Consider the following 16,592-nt stretch of genomic DNA (forward strand, 5'->3'; position numbering starts at 1 on the left):
CTTCCTTCTTTTAGATCCCTGTGGTCAAGGATTTTTTGGAAGGCTTGAAGAAAGTGTTTCCTCCCGTCAGACTTCCCTCGCCTTCCTGGGACTTGAATGTGGTGCTGTCCAGACTGATGAAGGAGCCTTTTGAACCCATTCACAAGGCTTCGTTGCAGCACCTATCCTGGAAGGCGGCATTCCTAGTGGCCATTACATCGGCCCGCAGGGTGAGTGAACTTCAGGCATTATGTTGTCAAGAACCTTATACTGTATTTCATGCTGCTAAGGTTGTGATGCGTACTCACCCTAAATTTCTTCCTAAGGTTATCTCTGATTTTCATGTCAACCAGACCATAACTTTACCTACGTTCTTTCAGAATCCCTCTTCGCCAGCGGAAAGGTCTCTCCATTCCCTGGATGTTCGGAGGGTGTTGAAATTTTATCTGGATAAGACCAAGGATATTCGTAGGTCTGACCAATTGTTTAATTATGGCTCAGTCAGGACTGGTCTTGCGACCTCTAAGCAGTCCATTTCTAGGTGGATTGTGTCCTGCATACAATTGTGTTATCAAAAGGCTAATAAGACCTTAGGGGGTAAACCTAAGGCTCATTCCACCAGGGGCAAAGCTGCCACGACGGCTTTGCTGCGTAATGTTCCTATTGTGGGAATCTGCAAGGCGGCCACTTGAAAGTCGGTCCATACCTTTGCTGCGCATTACTGTCTGGACTCGGATGCCAGGGCAGATGCTCAGGTTGGGCAGGCTTCGCTGCGAAATTTGTTTGCACAGTAGTGGTTTTGTCTTGTTTGTTCTCCACCGCTGTTGTTGTGTGGGGATGGGCTTGCCATTCTATTCACTAGATTATGACTATACACAGAGACCCCCTACTACAGAAGGAGTAGTTTATTTTCTGTAACTCCAGTTCTGTAGTAGGGGTATCTCTGTTATAGTCATAAGCGCCCGCCCTCCTCCCCGGTGGAGAGAGAATTTTTCATATGTAGAATGCTACAGGTCTGGCGTGCTACGCCTTCAAAAAGAACTGAAAGTAAATGGGACCTGCTGGGCATTCTGGGATACTGGGGAAAGTTCTGGAAAGTTTAAAGGCACAGTATCCTGTTCTAAGCCACATAATGGCAGCCTATGGGGCTTGTCTGTCCACTCCTTCCTCTCTATCATTCCAGAGTCTTTTGCTGGTAGAGGCAGGGTTTTTTCCTATGTGGAGAAAAGCTGGACAGGCAGTGCTGTTTGTGGATGTTGGTGGAATTCTAGTTGAAGTACTGGACAGTGTAGCCTGTGGGTATAGGCTGCATTATCTGTCTTTAAATTAAATTCTCTCTTAAAGGTGTATGCAGGTCTGCATGATTTGTCACCTTTAGAGATTATTTTTTATTGCTCCGGGGTCCACGCACATGGGCGGGACTATTCACTAGATTATGACTATAACAGAGATACCCCTTCTACAGAACTGGAGTTACAGAAAAGAAACTACTCCTTTCCTTTCATCAGTTCACAAACATTGCAAATGTAGTGTGCCAATTATAGAAATTTGTAATCTTCAAGATAGATTTTATTATGGTTTTACATTAGTACAGATACAGTAAAGATATACAGAGAAATTAAAACTGTTCCCGTGAGGGTAACATTTAATTCCGGTTAATACTATAGTATATGGTGGGAAGGAGCAGCTTGTACTGTATGATGTGTGTATTTGTATTCCGTATAATGTGAAGATGTGGGTTTTTGATTAGTATGTACGGAGTAATACAAGGAGCTGACTGGAATGTGGCATCACGAAGAAAGTTCCTGCTGATCAATGGTTTATGGTAGTAAAAAGGGGGACGTAAAAGGCATAAGGATAGAGAGAGGATAGGCCAGGCTAGGGAAAGGAGGAGCGGGAGGTATGTTTAGGGAGGAAAGGGGTGAGTGGATATGGAGTGGCGAAGGGGAGGTTGGCATGACCGAGCGTGTAGTTTGAAAATGCTTGCATGAGGCACTTTAATAATGTGATTTTGCAAATAGCACCACCTAACATCTTTACTCTTATTTCATGCACTTCAGGAACTTGGTGTTCCTCAAGGACGTTACTAGTTAGGTTATTTGAAGTGCAAGCTGAATAGGGGTTGCTTCTCCTTACTTCAGTCCTGGTGTTTAAGAATTTAAGCTACAGCTTATTAAGGTGTAGATTTTGCTTCTTTTGCACATATAAAGAAATGTGGATCTGCACACAGCATTTTTTTTTCTTTTTTTAAATGATATTTTTTTTATTTTAAAGAGTTTAACTTTAACCAAATACATTTTCGTATTTTTCCACCTCTGTTCTTGTAATCACCATTGTGAATTCCATTCTCGCTCAATTTTGGAATGTCTTTAATAAAAAAATATTAATTGATAGAAGTAGTTGACATGTGAAATGTATTTTGTTTCCTATTATAGTGGATTGCCATTTATTCCATATCTGGATAACTTGCCAAATTTCAACAGATCACTAGATGGACCAGTACGGCTCCCAATTGTGGACAAATACAAGGTAGAACCTGAAATGTTAACTATAGATTGTTATCAAAGTTAAATGTGCCATTGTTCACAGCCACATGCTCAATGTACTTGTTGTAAATTCAAATGTTGGTCATATTTTTCAATAAACAGGCAGGTTTATTGATAAACCGGCAGTTTTGACTGCTTTCTTACCTCCCGTTAAAATACCAATTAATTATTTTATGCCGTTTTCTTCCAAGCTGATTAGTCAACAACTTCAAGTAGCAGATGTAAGCCTGCTCCACAGCTTCAGATTCTTCATGAATCCACAGTAGCCCCCTCCCCCCCCCCCCCCCCCCCCCAACATCGGTCTTACCTTTAGCAACTATTAAGTCCCTAGTAAATGCTACCTCTTTTGTATTGGAGGGAGATTAAAGAGGGTCTTTAAGGGGTGTAGCATGTATTGTGCCCCCTTAAGGGACCCCTCAGCACACTCATGCAAACTGCCATTGCTTGTTGCATGACCATGTATAGAGTAAAGTGAAGACAAAACATAGCACATCCCCTGTGTGCAATACCTGCTGACTCTTTATGTAATGCCAGTCACCCCTACATTGTGTTAGAGCCCTAAAGCAGGGTGCATTATATTACATGTGAGGACATCCCCATGAGCAGATGTGCTCCTGTGATCTCCTTGACGATTTTTGGTCATTGCCAGTGTACAGGGAAACCATCTAGAGTATTTTACTGGGCACTGGTTATTATGAGTCCCCCAGCTACGTGATGGCTTCACTGAAACTAAAGATTTGGGTATCAAACATCTTGTATTTATAAGCCCGCACTGATTCCAGTGATGGATTTATTAATACATGCCCCCTGGAAACCGGTCAGCCTTATGTATTGGCTGAAGGGTGTAGACCTACCACCACAGGTGAGAGCCCATGCTCTCCGAGAGCAGATACCATGCCTACTCCGGCCAGAGATGTAACGTCCTTCAAGCAGGTTGGCAACTTAATCAGTATATCAAGGCGGGAGGCTTCGAAGCACTCCTGCCATTTGATATGCAACCTTGGCTTCCCTCAGATTTGGGAGATGCCTCTCCGTGCCCCGAGTCCCATTTGGCACTGAGGACAGGCAGGAAAATTAGCTGGTCAGGTGGAGAGTCACCAATCAGGCTAGTTCCATCCCATAAAATGGGCTACCTGATGTGAACACTTAACCAGAATTCCACCATCTTGGTTTTTGGAGGCTCAATGTGTCAAGGTTATGCTCACTACTCCCAGGAAGTGGTCATACAGAGGGTGTAGTTGCCCTAAAGGTGAGTAGCCCACTACCTGTCACTCCCCTTGATGCCCCTAAATGGATTATTTAAGGGCACCCTGCCAGGAATTTAAATTTCGACTTATCCAGACTAAGAGGACCAAGAAGAGCCGCGAGATAGCGAGAACTGAAACGTTGCTGTGGACACTTGGCACCCAACCCTGCCTGCACCAGTCTCGACAGTCATGACCAAGCGACTTGTCCTGCAGCTGAGCAACTATTAAGCACTCTGGTAGACTGCCAGTCCTTTGTAAACTGCCAGCAATCTCCCTTTGAGTAGAGGAGCTACTCCCTGTATTCAGCAGGCACCAAAGAAGCAGAGTCCAGTTAAGCAAGTTGCCACTTCCCGGCTAGCCTGACGCAGCAGTCTCCCAGTAAGAGCCCCCCTTCTTTCCTCAGGCGTAGCATGCAAAGCTACCAAACCGACCAGCACCTCTGCGCCCAGATGCCCCAGGGTAGTCAACGAGTAACTGCTGGTGGTACTGTAGACCGTAGCCCTCTACAACTTTTACGTTCCTACAGGCTGCCCCCACACCTCCGAAACGGACTATAAATAACTGTATGCAACATATGCCCCCCCTTTCCAAGAAAGCATTGCTGCGTAAAGACTCATTTAAGTGAACTTTCTACTTGCCTGTAAAAAAAAGCGATATTTGAAGTTCTTACTCGATAACGAAGTTCTTGGCATCAAAATGTATATAAAAATCGGAGTTAGCGTTCTAAATTGGTCTTCGATTTAGTCTCAAATGTCTCATTTATTGCCTCTGTGGGTACAACAAATGTTTAGCACTACCCTCGGATAAGCTTAAACTGCTGACCCACACTACCACAAAAGAGCTTTTAGTTCTATTATGTTTGCCTCTGTAAACCAATAAGGGTTGCTTGGACTCTCTACATAGTGTATCTCGTTTTAGTCCTCTATATAGAGAGCCAGCTTCCTACAGTAACTTGTAGCAATCGTGCCACACTTCTAACTTGTACAACAGTGTCTTGCGAGGCAGTGATACCAAGTGGAGTGTCGGGGAAGATCTAGTGCACTAAGCGGTCTCTGCAATGGTAGAACAGCAACAACCTGTTACGCTGAAGGCCTTTTTTGAGCATTTCTGCAGGTAATTTACCACTGATGAAGCACTCATCTGGGAGGGTGGGGTTCTACAATCTGGATAAACCATGTTCCTCGTTATGAATGTCAACATGGCAGCCATGTATGTTATACATAAATGTCGAAGGAGGTACCCACTCTCCACAGCTGTCTCCATTACCACGGGTGATAGGCATCCTGAGCAGAACACCTGATGCACGTAGGAGAACTCCGTACCTTAGCATACATAGGTGGAAGTTCTACATCTCAGCTGTGAGAAAGTGCCATATTTCTTGCATGGTATGCCCCCACTTTTTGCTGAATGTACTTTGACTGAGTGTGCCCCGGACTCCTGCCAATCAGGCGCACAGTGTGAGAAAGTGCCCTCTTTCTTGCATGGTATGCCCCCACTTTTTGCTAAATTGCTGAATGTACTTCGACTGAGTGTACCCTGGACTCCTGCCAATCAGGTGCCCAGGGCCTATGTTCCTTCCTTAAACCCACAAACTCCAAATTGGCAAACCCTGGCCACATGTCAGCCCCTAGTAAATGGTACCCAGGGCCTTGTGACCAGGGAAGGCCCCTAAGGGCTGCAGCACTCATTGTGCCACCCTTAGGGGCCCTGTACCCTTACACACACACTGCCTTTGCAGGCTGAGTGTCTGGGTGCAGGACAAAATGAAGAGTCGACATGGCACACATCCCTGTGTGCCATGCCCAACACCCACACTGCCAAGGCATATGTCAGTCACTCCTCTGGCTGGGTGCCTTATGCCCATGGTGTGGGCACCGGAGCAGGAGCCCTGTGCCCCTACAGTACCCAGGTCCATTCCCGGGCACTGTAAGTGCAGTGCTGCCATTTAAGAGTACATGGTGCTGAGAGCTCGTCAAACACTAGCTCCACAGCACCATAATGGCAACACTAAAGACTGGGAAGTTTGGTATCAACTTCTCAGCACATTAATCCCACACTGATGCCAGTGTGAGATTTAATGTACCAAGCACTCCAGAGGGCATCTTCGAGATGCCCTCCTACAACTAGCCTACAATCCACGTCTGCTCTGAGGCTGCCCAGGCTGCCACACAGCAGACACGTTGCTGGACCCCTGGGTGGGAGAGCCCCTGCTCTCCCGGGCCTGCAACAATGCACATCCTGGGTGAGGTGCTAAATCTCCTCCCCCAGGATGAGCAAACGGAAGCTTCAAAGGCCTTCCGCCTCTAGGAGTTTCCCCAGGCCACTGCAACCCCCCACTCTGGCGGGAAGCTTGGCCGGAAATCCCATACAAGGACAGGGGATGTGCCAGCCTGCCCACCCCACCCCTCAGGTGGGGAAGGAGAGGTGAAGCACATCTCCGGGCACTCGCCATCTTGAAGATGGGGAGCCCTACCCTATCAGGATTAGGCTACTGCCCCCCTCCCACAGGAGAGGGGCAGGATAGGGGGTGTACCCACCCCAGGACAAAGACACATTGGTCTTTGACCTTCACCTACCTGTAACGCCCCTAAATCTAGTATTTAGGGGCACCCTGAACCTTCCTTCCCCAGATTCGAAAAACTACAAGAAGAGCAAGAAGAACAAAGACCTGCCCTGCACCTGCTAAAAAGGGAAGAAGACACCAACTGCTTTGGCCCCAGCCCTACCGGCCTGTTGACTCCCGGACCTGCACCAGCGCGGCATCTCTCGTGGCCAGCAACCTCACCAAACCCCGGAGGACCTGGCTACCTTTTGGCTCTAAGCCCCTGGGACTCCCATGAGTAGAGGCTCTACTCAAACCTATTTCTAACCCCTGGCAGCAGCCCGGAAACGCGAACCCAGCACACTCTGCACCAGCCAAGCCTGGCCAGTGCAGGAGTGGACAAAGACCCTGAGGACGACCCCACGGCGACTGTGACCCCGAGTCCGGCACCCAAGCACCCCCCTCGACATTCCGGAAGAAGCCTGCAGCCTCGGAACAAGGTGCCCCCCCCAACCGCGATCATCAGAGGGTAAGATTCCCGACACCAAAAGGCACCCCTGCACGCGGCGCCCTGCGGCCCCCTGTGCCCAATCCTGGGGTACCCACCTAACCTACAACTACCCAACTTACCTCTCGAAGTGGTGGTGGCACCTGAAGCATCCTCGTCCCCGAGCTTGCAGCCTTTTTCCTAACCGGAACATTCCCATTGATTTCCATTGAGCGCCCGACGGCTCAAAAGCACCCTGCACCCAGCCGCCCGAGTGGCCCTGGCAGTGCAATCTCTACACTAGCCTACTTCCCCACTTGCCCTGAGTGAGTGACCAGGAGCCCAGCTCCCACAGCCGCGTGGCCCGCTAGTCAGCAGCCACCAAACCAGGCCCCCCTATTCCTCATAGGCTAACATTGGGCCTAATTCTCTCTGCACCCGGCTGCCCTAGAGCCGCTGAGGGTGAACTAACTGTGCCTATCTGACCTTGGGGGACCCCTGAGTCTATGCCCAGAACCCCACCTTTGCCAGTCGAGAACTTAACTGAAAACCGCTAACTCTATTTTCTACATAGGGTAACATTGACTGGCTTTTCCTTGAAATTTCGTCTAAGTGTGGACTTTTCAAATCTTCAAATATTCACTAAAAATCAGCCGAGCGACAAACGCAAAAACTCACCTGTTCTCAGGTGGGCTCACAGTGCTGGATCTTGGTGCCCAGCACTAGCTCGGAAGAATACTCGCATCTATACTTACCAGTAACCCCAATTTTCTCCCATAGGAAACCATTGATTGCTTTTCTGTGAAATTTCTTCTAAGTGTTGATTTCTGCAATCTTGAAATATTCTTTTAAAATCGTACCATTTCTGCAAACGTAATTATTTACCCGTTTCTGATAAAGACCCCAGTGCTGAGTCTAGGTACCCAGACCTGGATTACAAAAGTAACGATAAAGTACTCTACTTGCAACTTGAATTTCTTGCCATAGAGATCCATTGAATTTTTTCTTTGAAATATTTTCTAAGTGTCAACTTTTGAAATAGCTAAATATTATTTAAAAATCAGTCCAGTAATTAAGTCGACTTTCACCACTTGATTCTGGATACTGTCCCAGGGCTGGATCTAGGAACCAGACCTGGAATTCCAAAAGTAATCTGAAAAGTAATTTATAACAAATAACCTGAATTTACCATTGAGCTCAATGCATTGTTATGTTTAGGAAATAGGATTGTTTATTGCAACCAACTGTGACTATTTACAAAAATCCATTGCTTATTGCAAAAGTATTTATATTCAACCTCTCATTCTGAGAAAGTATATTTTTATTCCCTTTGTGGTTCTAAAAATAAAACAAGCATATATTTTATATATATATAAACCATTGGCCTAGAGTTCAGTTATTGAGTGTGTGAGACCATTTGCTGACGAGTGTGTACAACAAATGCTTTACACTGTCCTCTGATACGGTCTTACTGCTCGACCAAGCTACCACTTTAGAGAGTAAGGTCATACCTAACTTTAACCTCTATCAGCCCCTGGGGGACTGTGGACTCTGTACACCCTGTACCTATTAGGGAACAGTATATACAGAGCCACTTTCTCACACACAGGGCCTATGTTCCTTCCCTAAAACCCAAATTGGCAAACCCTGGCCACCTGTCAGCCCCTGGTAAATGGTACCCTGGGTACCCAGGGCCTTGTGACCAGGCAAGCCCTCTAAGGGCTGCAGCACTCATTGTGCCACCCTTAGAGGCCCTGTACCCTAACACAAACACACTTCCCTTGCAGGCTGAGTGTCTGGGTACAAGACAAAACCGAGTCGACATGGCCCACATCCCTGTGTGCCATGCCCACAACCTACACTGCCCTGGCATACATCAGCCACCTCTCTAGCTGGGTGGCCTATGCCAGTGATGTGGGCACAGGAGCATGAGCCCTCTACCCCTACAGTTCCCAGGTCCATTCCTGGGCACTGTGTGCAGTGCTGCCATTAAGAGTATATTGTGGCTGGGAGCTCGTCAAACACTAACTCCAAAGCACCATAATGGCAACACTGAAGACTAAGAACTTTGGTATCAAACTTCTCAGCACATTAAACCCGCAGTGATGCCAGTGTGGGATTTAATGTACAAAGCACTACAGAGGGCATCTTAGCGATGCCCCCTGAAACCTAACCTACAATCCACGTCTTGTCTGAGAGGCTGCCTAGGCTGCCACACAGCAGACATGTTGCTGGACCCCGGGTGGAGAGCTCCCGCTCTCCTGGGCCTGCAACAATGCACATCCTGGGCGAGGTGCTAGGTCTACTCTCCCAGGATGGGCAAGGGGGAAATCTTCAAAGGCATGCCGCCTTTGTGAGTTTCTCCAGGCCACTTGCTGTACTCAGCAACTGGCCCCCACTGGTTTTCATCCAGGGGATACTAGTCAATAGTCCTAATCTATGAATAATCCCCGCCCACGTGCGGGATCCCGGAGCATATAGAAAATATATATATATATATATATATATATATATATATATATATATATATATATATATATATACACATATGTGAAAACATATACATGCAGCCTAAAAATGTTTCAAACATGGCAAAGCTGTAAATTACATAGGTTTTCATTGCAGTGCCCCCTAACCCATAAGGAAAAACGGAAGCATAAAGCAAACCTGTAATTGCAGGCATTTGCCTGAAGGCTGCAGTAGAGTATCAAGAAACAAAGAAAACTGACGCCTTGCCTTTAAGGCATTAGAGTAGGGGGACCGTGCCTTTAAATCCTGCAGGAGACCCCTTGCTCCCATGATGCACCACAGGTGGCAGTTGGGCCAGTTCTTTTTTCCGGCTCCTTATGTGAGGATCCTGGAGCTTGAGCTATTCAGTTTTTTGACTGAAAGTTTGGTAATTCAGATTTTTTCAGAATTTTCGACATTTTCTGGTTCCTGAAGGTGTGTTCTGCTGGTTTCCTGAAGAATTCCATATTTTTTCCAGTCAGAATGCCTGCTTTATTCAGGAAATGCCCTTCATGTGGCAATAAGATGGCACTGGCGGATCCACACTCTGTGTGTATTGTGTGTTTGCCAACCTCACACAAGCCTGACCGGTGCCCCCACTGCCAGAAGTTTTCCAAGCGCACTCTGCGAGATAGAGAGCGCATTAAGCTGCATGCCCAGCTGGAGAAGGAGTAGCCGTCGTGAAGGCGACCATTCATCCTCAAAATCACCTTCAGCTTCACAATCTCAAACTGCGACCCACCACCTCTCCTGACTCCAGAAAGACCAAGGTTCCAGGAGATTCGCCGTCGACGTCGAAGGTACTGTCGAAGAAGCCGAGGACGACTTCTGCGTCTAGGGATTCATCTCGACGTCTAGATTCTCCGCCGCGAAGAAGTCTGTGTCGAGGCGCAGTCCTTCGGGCTCGAAGGCTGTTAGTCCGGTGAGATCTGGACTGTCGACGCTTCCGTCGACGTCGAGACACTCTCCGCCTCCCTCGAGGGGGTCGGCGTCGAGATGCGGCGACTTGCGTCTCGCCGCGAGTGGGTCGTTCGACGTCAAGACATACCCCCACTCGGCGACATGAAAGGTCGACGTCTAAGTCATCAGGCCGACCTCAAGCACCTGTTCGGCGACTAAGATCGACGTCTATGTCTCCGCAACGCCGTAGGCGATCGGCGTCGAGACCGCTGTCGAGTGCTGAATGCCGTTCTCAGCAATTGGCACCGATGGTGACACAAACGTCATCGACTTCTAGGGGTTCGACGTCAGGATACAGCGGTAGTGGCCACGGAGAGAGGAGTCAGATCTAGATATTCTGGAGATCGATCATCTCCAGGCCTGCATATCGTGCAGATCTCTCCGGAAGGATCACCTAAGGCACCAGAGAAGTTCGGACTTTCTCCTCACTGGTTGGAGGGTGTGGGTACAGGTGACTGCAGAAGTCCGGGCTCGGACTATTCCCGTACGTACTCTCCCTCCAGGATTTCTCCGCACAGGAGCAAGTCTCTGCAGGGTAGTCGAAGGCCACCTTCTCCACGCCGGTCTCGATCCAGGGACCGTCCCTCTTCGCACAAAAGGCCAAGATCTCCTTCAAAGCACAGATCACGGTCCAGGGCTCACCACAGCGACCACCCCCACAAGAGGAGACGCACCGGATCGCCCACCTGGTCTTCCTCCACAAGGTCCTCGGTCCGGGACTACTCTCCGACCTTGTCTTCTACACCTCCGTCACGAGTGTCCCCTGTGGATGACATCGCTACTTTCTCTGACGTCCTGGGTAGAGGTGCGCAGAAATTGAATATCACGCTGCACACCCCTCTGGCACACACTTCAATCATTTTTGATACATTGCATCACCGGTCAGCACCCAGACTTTTGCTACCATTGGTGCCAGGATTGTTGGAGCCAGCTATGGCCACATTTCTCACCCCCGCTACGGAGGGCTCTGTGCCTTCAAGAATAGCTAAAAAGTATAATGCTCCTGCTGAGGACCCTTTGTTTCTGAGGGCGGACCCGCCAGCGTACTCGGTGATCGTGGCAGCTGCCATGAAGTCCCATTCTGCCTCCGTGTCGTCTTCTGTTCCCCCCGGAAAAGGACAGCAAGCAAATGGACTCGTATGGCAGAAAGATGTGCAACACTTCCGCCTCCCCCATTAAGGTGGCTAGTGCTTCAGCCCTGCTAGGGCGGTATGATCGTTCTCTGTGGGATTCCCTCTCCAGATTTGTTGAGAAACTGCCAAGAGAAGACGGGCAGGATTTTACTGAAATCCTCGAGGAAGGTGGGCTTGTAGCCAATCAAATCATCAGTGCGGCTGCTGATGCTTCCGATCTCGCCGCACATGGCTATTCGTATGGCGTATGTTCTCGGCGCTCAGCCTGGCTAAGGCTAACGGGCCTCAAGCCTGATGCGCAGAAGAAGATTCTTAATCTGCCATTTAACGGGTCATCTTTGTTTGGGGCTCACGCTGATGATCAAATGACCAAAATGAAGGCGGAGTTGGACACCGTTAAAGCTGTGGGACTGGAAAAGCGCAAGGAATATTGCAAGCGCTTTCGGCAGGGCGACAAGCGTGCCTTTCATCAGCGCGTTCAAACACCCCAATGGTCCTCTCAAAATCAACAGAGGTCTCAGTTTCAACAAAGGGGCCGTGGCAGAGGGAGAGGAAGTGCAAAGCAGCAACAGTCCTCCACCAAACGGCCCTCAAAGCAGTGAGATTTTACATCCTCCGCGCTCGTTCGGCACTCCGGTAGGAGGAAGTATCAGTGTTCACCTGGCACAGTGGAAAGCTATTACAAAAGACAGATGGGTGCTGAATATTGTACAGCATGGCTACTTGCTGAGGTTCAAGTCTCCCCCTCCGCAGGTATCCCCACGGAGGCAGTACCTCCCTCAAATCCGAAAACTGCTTTTACTGGACGAAGTAGCCACTCTCCTCTCCAAAAACGCCATAGAAGAGGTTCCGCTCCGGCAGAGAAATCAAGGAGTGTACTCCCGGTACTTTCTTGTTCAAAAACGAGGAGCGGTCAACGAGTACAGACCCATTCTCGATCTCCGTCTGCTCAACTGATTTGTCAGGAGAGAAAAGTTCTGATGTAGAGCCAGCATCCTGATCTTCCCGCATCTGTCTTAACCAGGGGGACTGGATGTGTGCCATCGACCTACAGGATGCCTACTTCCATATTCCTGTCTCCGTGAAACACCAAAAATTTCTCAGGTTCCAGATCTCTTGTCGGCACGATCAGTACAGAGTTCTGCCATTTGGCCTCAAATCTGCTCCACGGACATTCTCAAAGTGTATGGCGGTGGTAGCTGCCTTCCTCCGCAAACGGAAGATATTCGTCTACCCTTATGTAGACGACTGGCTCCTGAAGAGTTCCACTCCTGCTCGACTCCAGAGCCATCTCTCGTTTTGCCTCAATCTTCTGCACTCGCTGGGATTACAGGTCAATTACAAAAAGTCGGTCCTCAATCACACTCAGCGGATTCACTACCTGGGCGCCTCTCTGGACTCAGCAAAGGCAAGCGTATGTCCTTCGGAAGAGAGGTTATCATCCATGCTTCAGAAATGTCACACGCTTCTCAACGCGGCATTTCCCACAGCCAGGCAAGTGTCGTCACTTCTGGGGTCGATGGCGTCGTGCATTTACATTGTACCCAATGCACGTCTTCACATGCGGCCTCTGTAACAAGAACTAGAAGATCAATGGTCGCAGAGGGCTGGCTGCTGGGAGGATCGCATTTGTCTTCACCAAGCTGCCAAAGACTCCATCAGATGGTGGATGATACGCTCCCATCTACTTAACGGCGTCCCTTTCCATCAGGCGCCTCCGTCACAGACAGTGGTCACAGATGCCTCCATGCAGGGCTGGGGTGCTCATATGGGCCAGCTTCAAGTACAAGGTCTCTGGTCCAATACCGAACAGAGTTATCACATCAACTTCTTGGAGCTACGAGCAGTCCATCTAGCTCTCAAATCCCTGTATCCGTCCCTCCAAACCAACCATGTTCAGATTCAGACAGACAACACAACAACTATGTTCTATCTGAACAAGCAAGGAGGCACCAGATCACGAGTCCTATCTCTGGAAGCTCAGTCCATCTGGCGATGGCTACTAGCGAGAGGCCTTTCGATCATCGCTGTTCACCTGCCAGGCACCCTGAACGTAAAGGCAGACTGTCTCAGCAGAGAAGACGTCGCTGAAGAGATCTTCCGGTTGTGGGGAGTACCGGACATAGATATTTTCGCAGACGCGGCAAACAAAAAATGCCCCGTCTTCGCCTCCAGGTTCCCCCAACAGGGATCTCAGGGGAACGCTGTGAGAAAGTGGCTCTGTATATACTGTTCCCTAATAGGTACAGGGTGTACAGAGTCCACAGTCCCCCAGAGGCTGATAGAGGTCAAAGCTAGGTATGACCTTACACTCAAAAGTGGTAGCTTGGTCGAGCAGTAAGGCAGTACCAGAGGACAGTGTAAAGCATTTATTGTACACACTCAGTCAGCAAATGGTTTCACACACTCAATAACTGAACTCTAGGCCAATGATTTGTATATATAAAATATATGCTTGTTTTATTTTTAGAACCACAAAGGGGGTAAAAATATACTTTCTCAGAATGAGAGGTTGAATATAAATACTTTTGTTTCAAGCAATAAATTTGTGTAAACAGTCACAGTTGGTTGCAATAAACAATCCTATTTCCTAAACATAACAATGCATTGAGCTCAATGGTAAATTCAGGTTATTTGTAATAAATTACTTTTCAGATTACTTTTGGAATTCCAGGTCTGGATCCTAGAACCAGCCTGGGGTCAGTATTCAGAATCAAGTGATGAAAGTCGACTTAATAACTGTAATGATTTTTAAATAATATTTAGCTATTTCAAAAGTTAGCACTTAGAAAATATTTCACAGAAAACATTCAATGGATCTCTATGGCAAGAAATTCAAATTGCAGGTAGAGTACTTTATCGTTACTTTAGTAATCCAGGACTGGGTGCCTAGACCCAGGACTGGGGTCCTTATCAAAAGCAGGTAAGTAATTTCGTTTGCAGAAATGGTACGATTTTAAAAGAATATTTCAAATTTGCAAAAGTAGACACTTAGAAGAAATTTCACAGAAAAGCAGACAATGGTTTCCTATGGGAGAAAAATGAGTTAGAAGTAAGTATAGTTGTGAACACTTTTCAGAGTCAGGGCTGGGCACCAAGATCCAGCACTGGGAGCTCACCTAGGAGCAGGTGAGTAAATTCGTTTTTGTCACTTGGCTGATTTTTGGTGAATTTTTGCACTTTTGAAAAGTTCACACTTAGAAGATTTTTGAAGAAAAAGCCAGTCAATGTTACCCTATGAGGAAAATGAAGTTAGCGGTTTAAGGGTAAGTACTCGAAATTCCGGGCATGGACTCAGGGGTCCCCCAGTGTCAGGTAGGTACAGTTGGTTCACCCTCAGCGGTTTCAGGACGGCCGGGTGCAGAGAGAGTTGGGCCCAATGTTATCCTATGAGGGATAGGGGGGCCTTGGTTGGTGGCTGCTGTCTGGCAAGCCACGCGGCTGTGGGAGCTGGGCTCCTGGTCACTTACTCAGGGCAAGTGGGGAAGTAGGTTAGTGTAGAGAGGGCACTGCCAGGGCCACTCGGGCGGCTGGGTGCAGGGTGCTTTTGAGCCTTAGGGCGCTCAATGGGAATGTTCCGGTTTGGAAAGAGGCTGCAGGCTCGGGGACGAGGATGTTTCAGGTGCCACCACCACTTCGAGAGGTAAGTTGGGTAGTTGTAGGTTAGGTGGGTACCCCGGGATTGGGCACAGGGGGTCGCAGGGCGCCGGGTGCAGGGGTGCCTTTTGACGTCGGGAATCTTACCCTCTGGTTGATCGCGGCTGGGGTGGCACTTGGTTCTGAGGCTGCAGGCTTCTTCCGGGATGTCGAGGGGGGTCCTTGGGTGCCGGACTCTGGGTCACAGTCGCCGTGGGGTCGTCCTCTGGGTCTTTGTCCACTCCGGCACTGGCCAGGCTTGGCTGGTGCAGAGTGTGTTGGGTCCGCGGTCCCGGGCTGGTGCCAGGGATAGCAAGTAGGTTTCTTGAGTAGAGCCTCTACTCGTGGGAGTCCCAGGGGCTTAGAGCTAAAGGGTAGCCAGGTCCTCCGGGGTTGGTGAGGTTGCTGGCCACGTGGGATGCCGCGCTGGTGCAGGTTCGAGAGTCGACAGGCCGGTAGGGCTGGGGCCAAAGCAGTTGGTGTCTTCTTCTCTTTTTAGCAGCTGCAGGGCAGGTCTTTGTTCTTCTTGCTCTTCTTGTCGTTTTTCTATCTGGAATCTGAGGAAGGAAGGTTCAGGGGGCCCCTAAATACTAGATTTAGGGGCGTTACAGGTAGGTGAAGGGCAGGGACCAATGGGTCCCCGTCCTGGGGTGGGTACACCCCCTATCCTGCCCCTCTCCTGTGGGAGGGGGGCAGTAGCCTAATCCTGATAGGGTAGGGCCTCCCATCTTCAAGATGGCGAGAGCCCGGAGATGTGCTTCACCTCGCCTCCCCCACCTGAGGGGTGGGGTGGGCAGGCTGGCACATCCCCTGTCCTTGTATGGGGTTTCCGGCCAAGCTTCCCGCCAGAGTGGGGGGTTGCAGTGGCCTGGGGAAACTCCAACTGGCGGCATGCCTTTTGAAGCTTCCCTTTGCTCATCCTGGGGGAGGAGATTTCTCACCTCACCCAGGATGTGCATTGTTGCAGGCCCGGGAGAGCAGGGGCTCTCCCACCCAGGGGTCCAGCAACGTGTCTGCTGTGTGGCAGCCTGGGCAGCCTCAGAGCAGACGTGGATTGCAAGTTAGCTGTAAGGGGGCATCTTCTAAGATGCCCTCTGGGGTGCTTAGTACATTAAATCCTACACTGGCATCAGTGTGGGTTCAATGTGCTGAGAAGTTTGATACCAAACTTCCCAGGCTTCAGTGTTGCCAATATGGTGCTGTGGAGCTCGTGTTTGACAAGCTCTCAGCACCACGTATTCTTAAATGACAGCACTGCACTTACAGTGCCCAGGAATGGACCCGGGTACTGTAGGGGCACAGGGCTCCTGCTCCTGTGCCCACACCATAGGCGTAATGCACCCAGCTAGAGGGGTGGCTGACATATGCCTTGGCAGTGTAGGTGATGGGCATGGTACACAGTGATGTGTGCCATGTCAACTTTGTTTTGTCCTGCACCCAGACACTCAGCCTGCAAGGGCAGTGTGTGTGTGTAAGGGTACAGGGTCTCTGAGGGTGGCACAATGAGTGCTGCAGCCCTTAGAGGCCTTCCCTGGTCACAAGGCCCTGGGTACC

The 16,592-nt window shown here is 49.2% G+C and overlaps 1 protein-coding gene across 4 annotated transcripts in view; it reads left to right on the top strand.

Annotated features, from left to right (window-relative positions):
* Positions 1-16,592, top strand: part of GSPT1 (G1 to S phase transition 1) — a 583,971-nt gene that overhangs the window by 285,176 nt on the left and 282,203 nt on the right. For all 4 annotated transcript variants that reach the window (XM_085632101.1, XM_085632103.1, XM_085632104.1 and 1 more), the window contains one exon: positions 2,415-2,508. In XM_085632101.1, the coding sequence (XP_085488227.1) occupies positions 2,415-2,508 (94 nt within the window). The remainder of the gene's footprint in view (positions 1-2,414; positions 2,509-16,592) is intronic.

Source organism: Triturus cristatus, chromosome 10 (assembly GCF_964204655.1).
Source record: "Triturus cristatus chromosome 10, aTriCri1.1, whole genome shotgun sequence".
Classification (NCBI taxonomy): domain Eukaryota; kingdom Metazoa; phylum Chordata; class Amphibia; order Caudata; family Salamandridae; genus Triturus; species Triturus cristatus.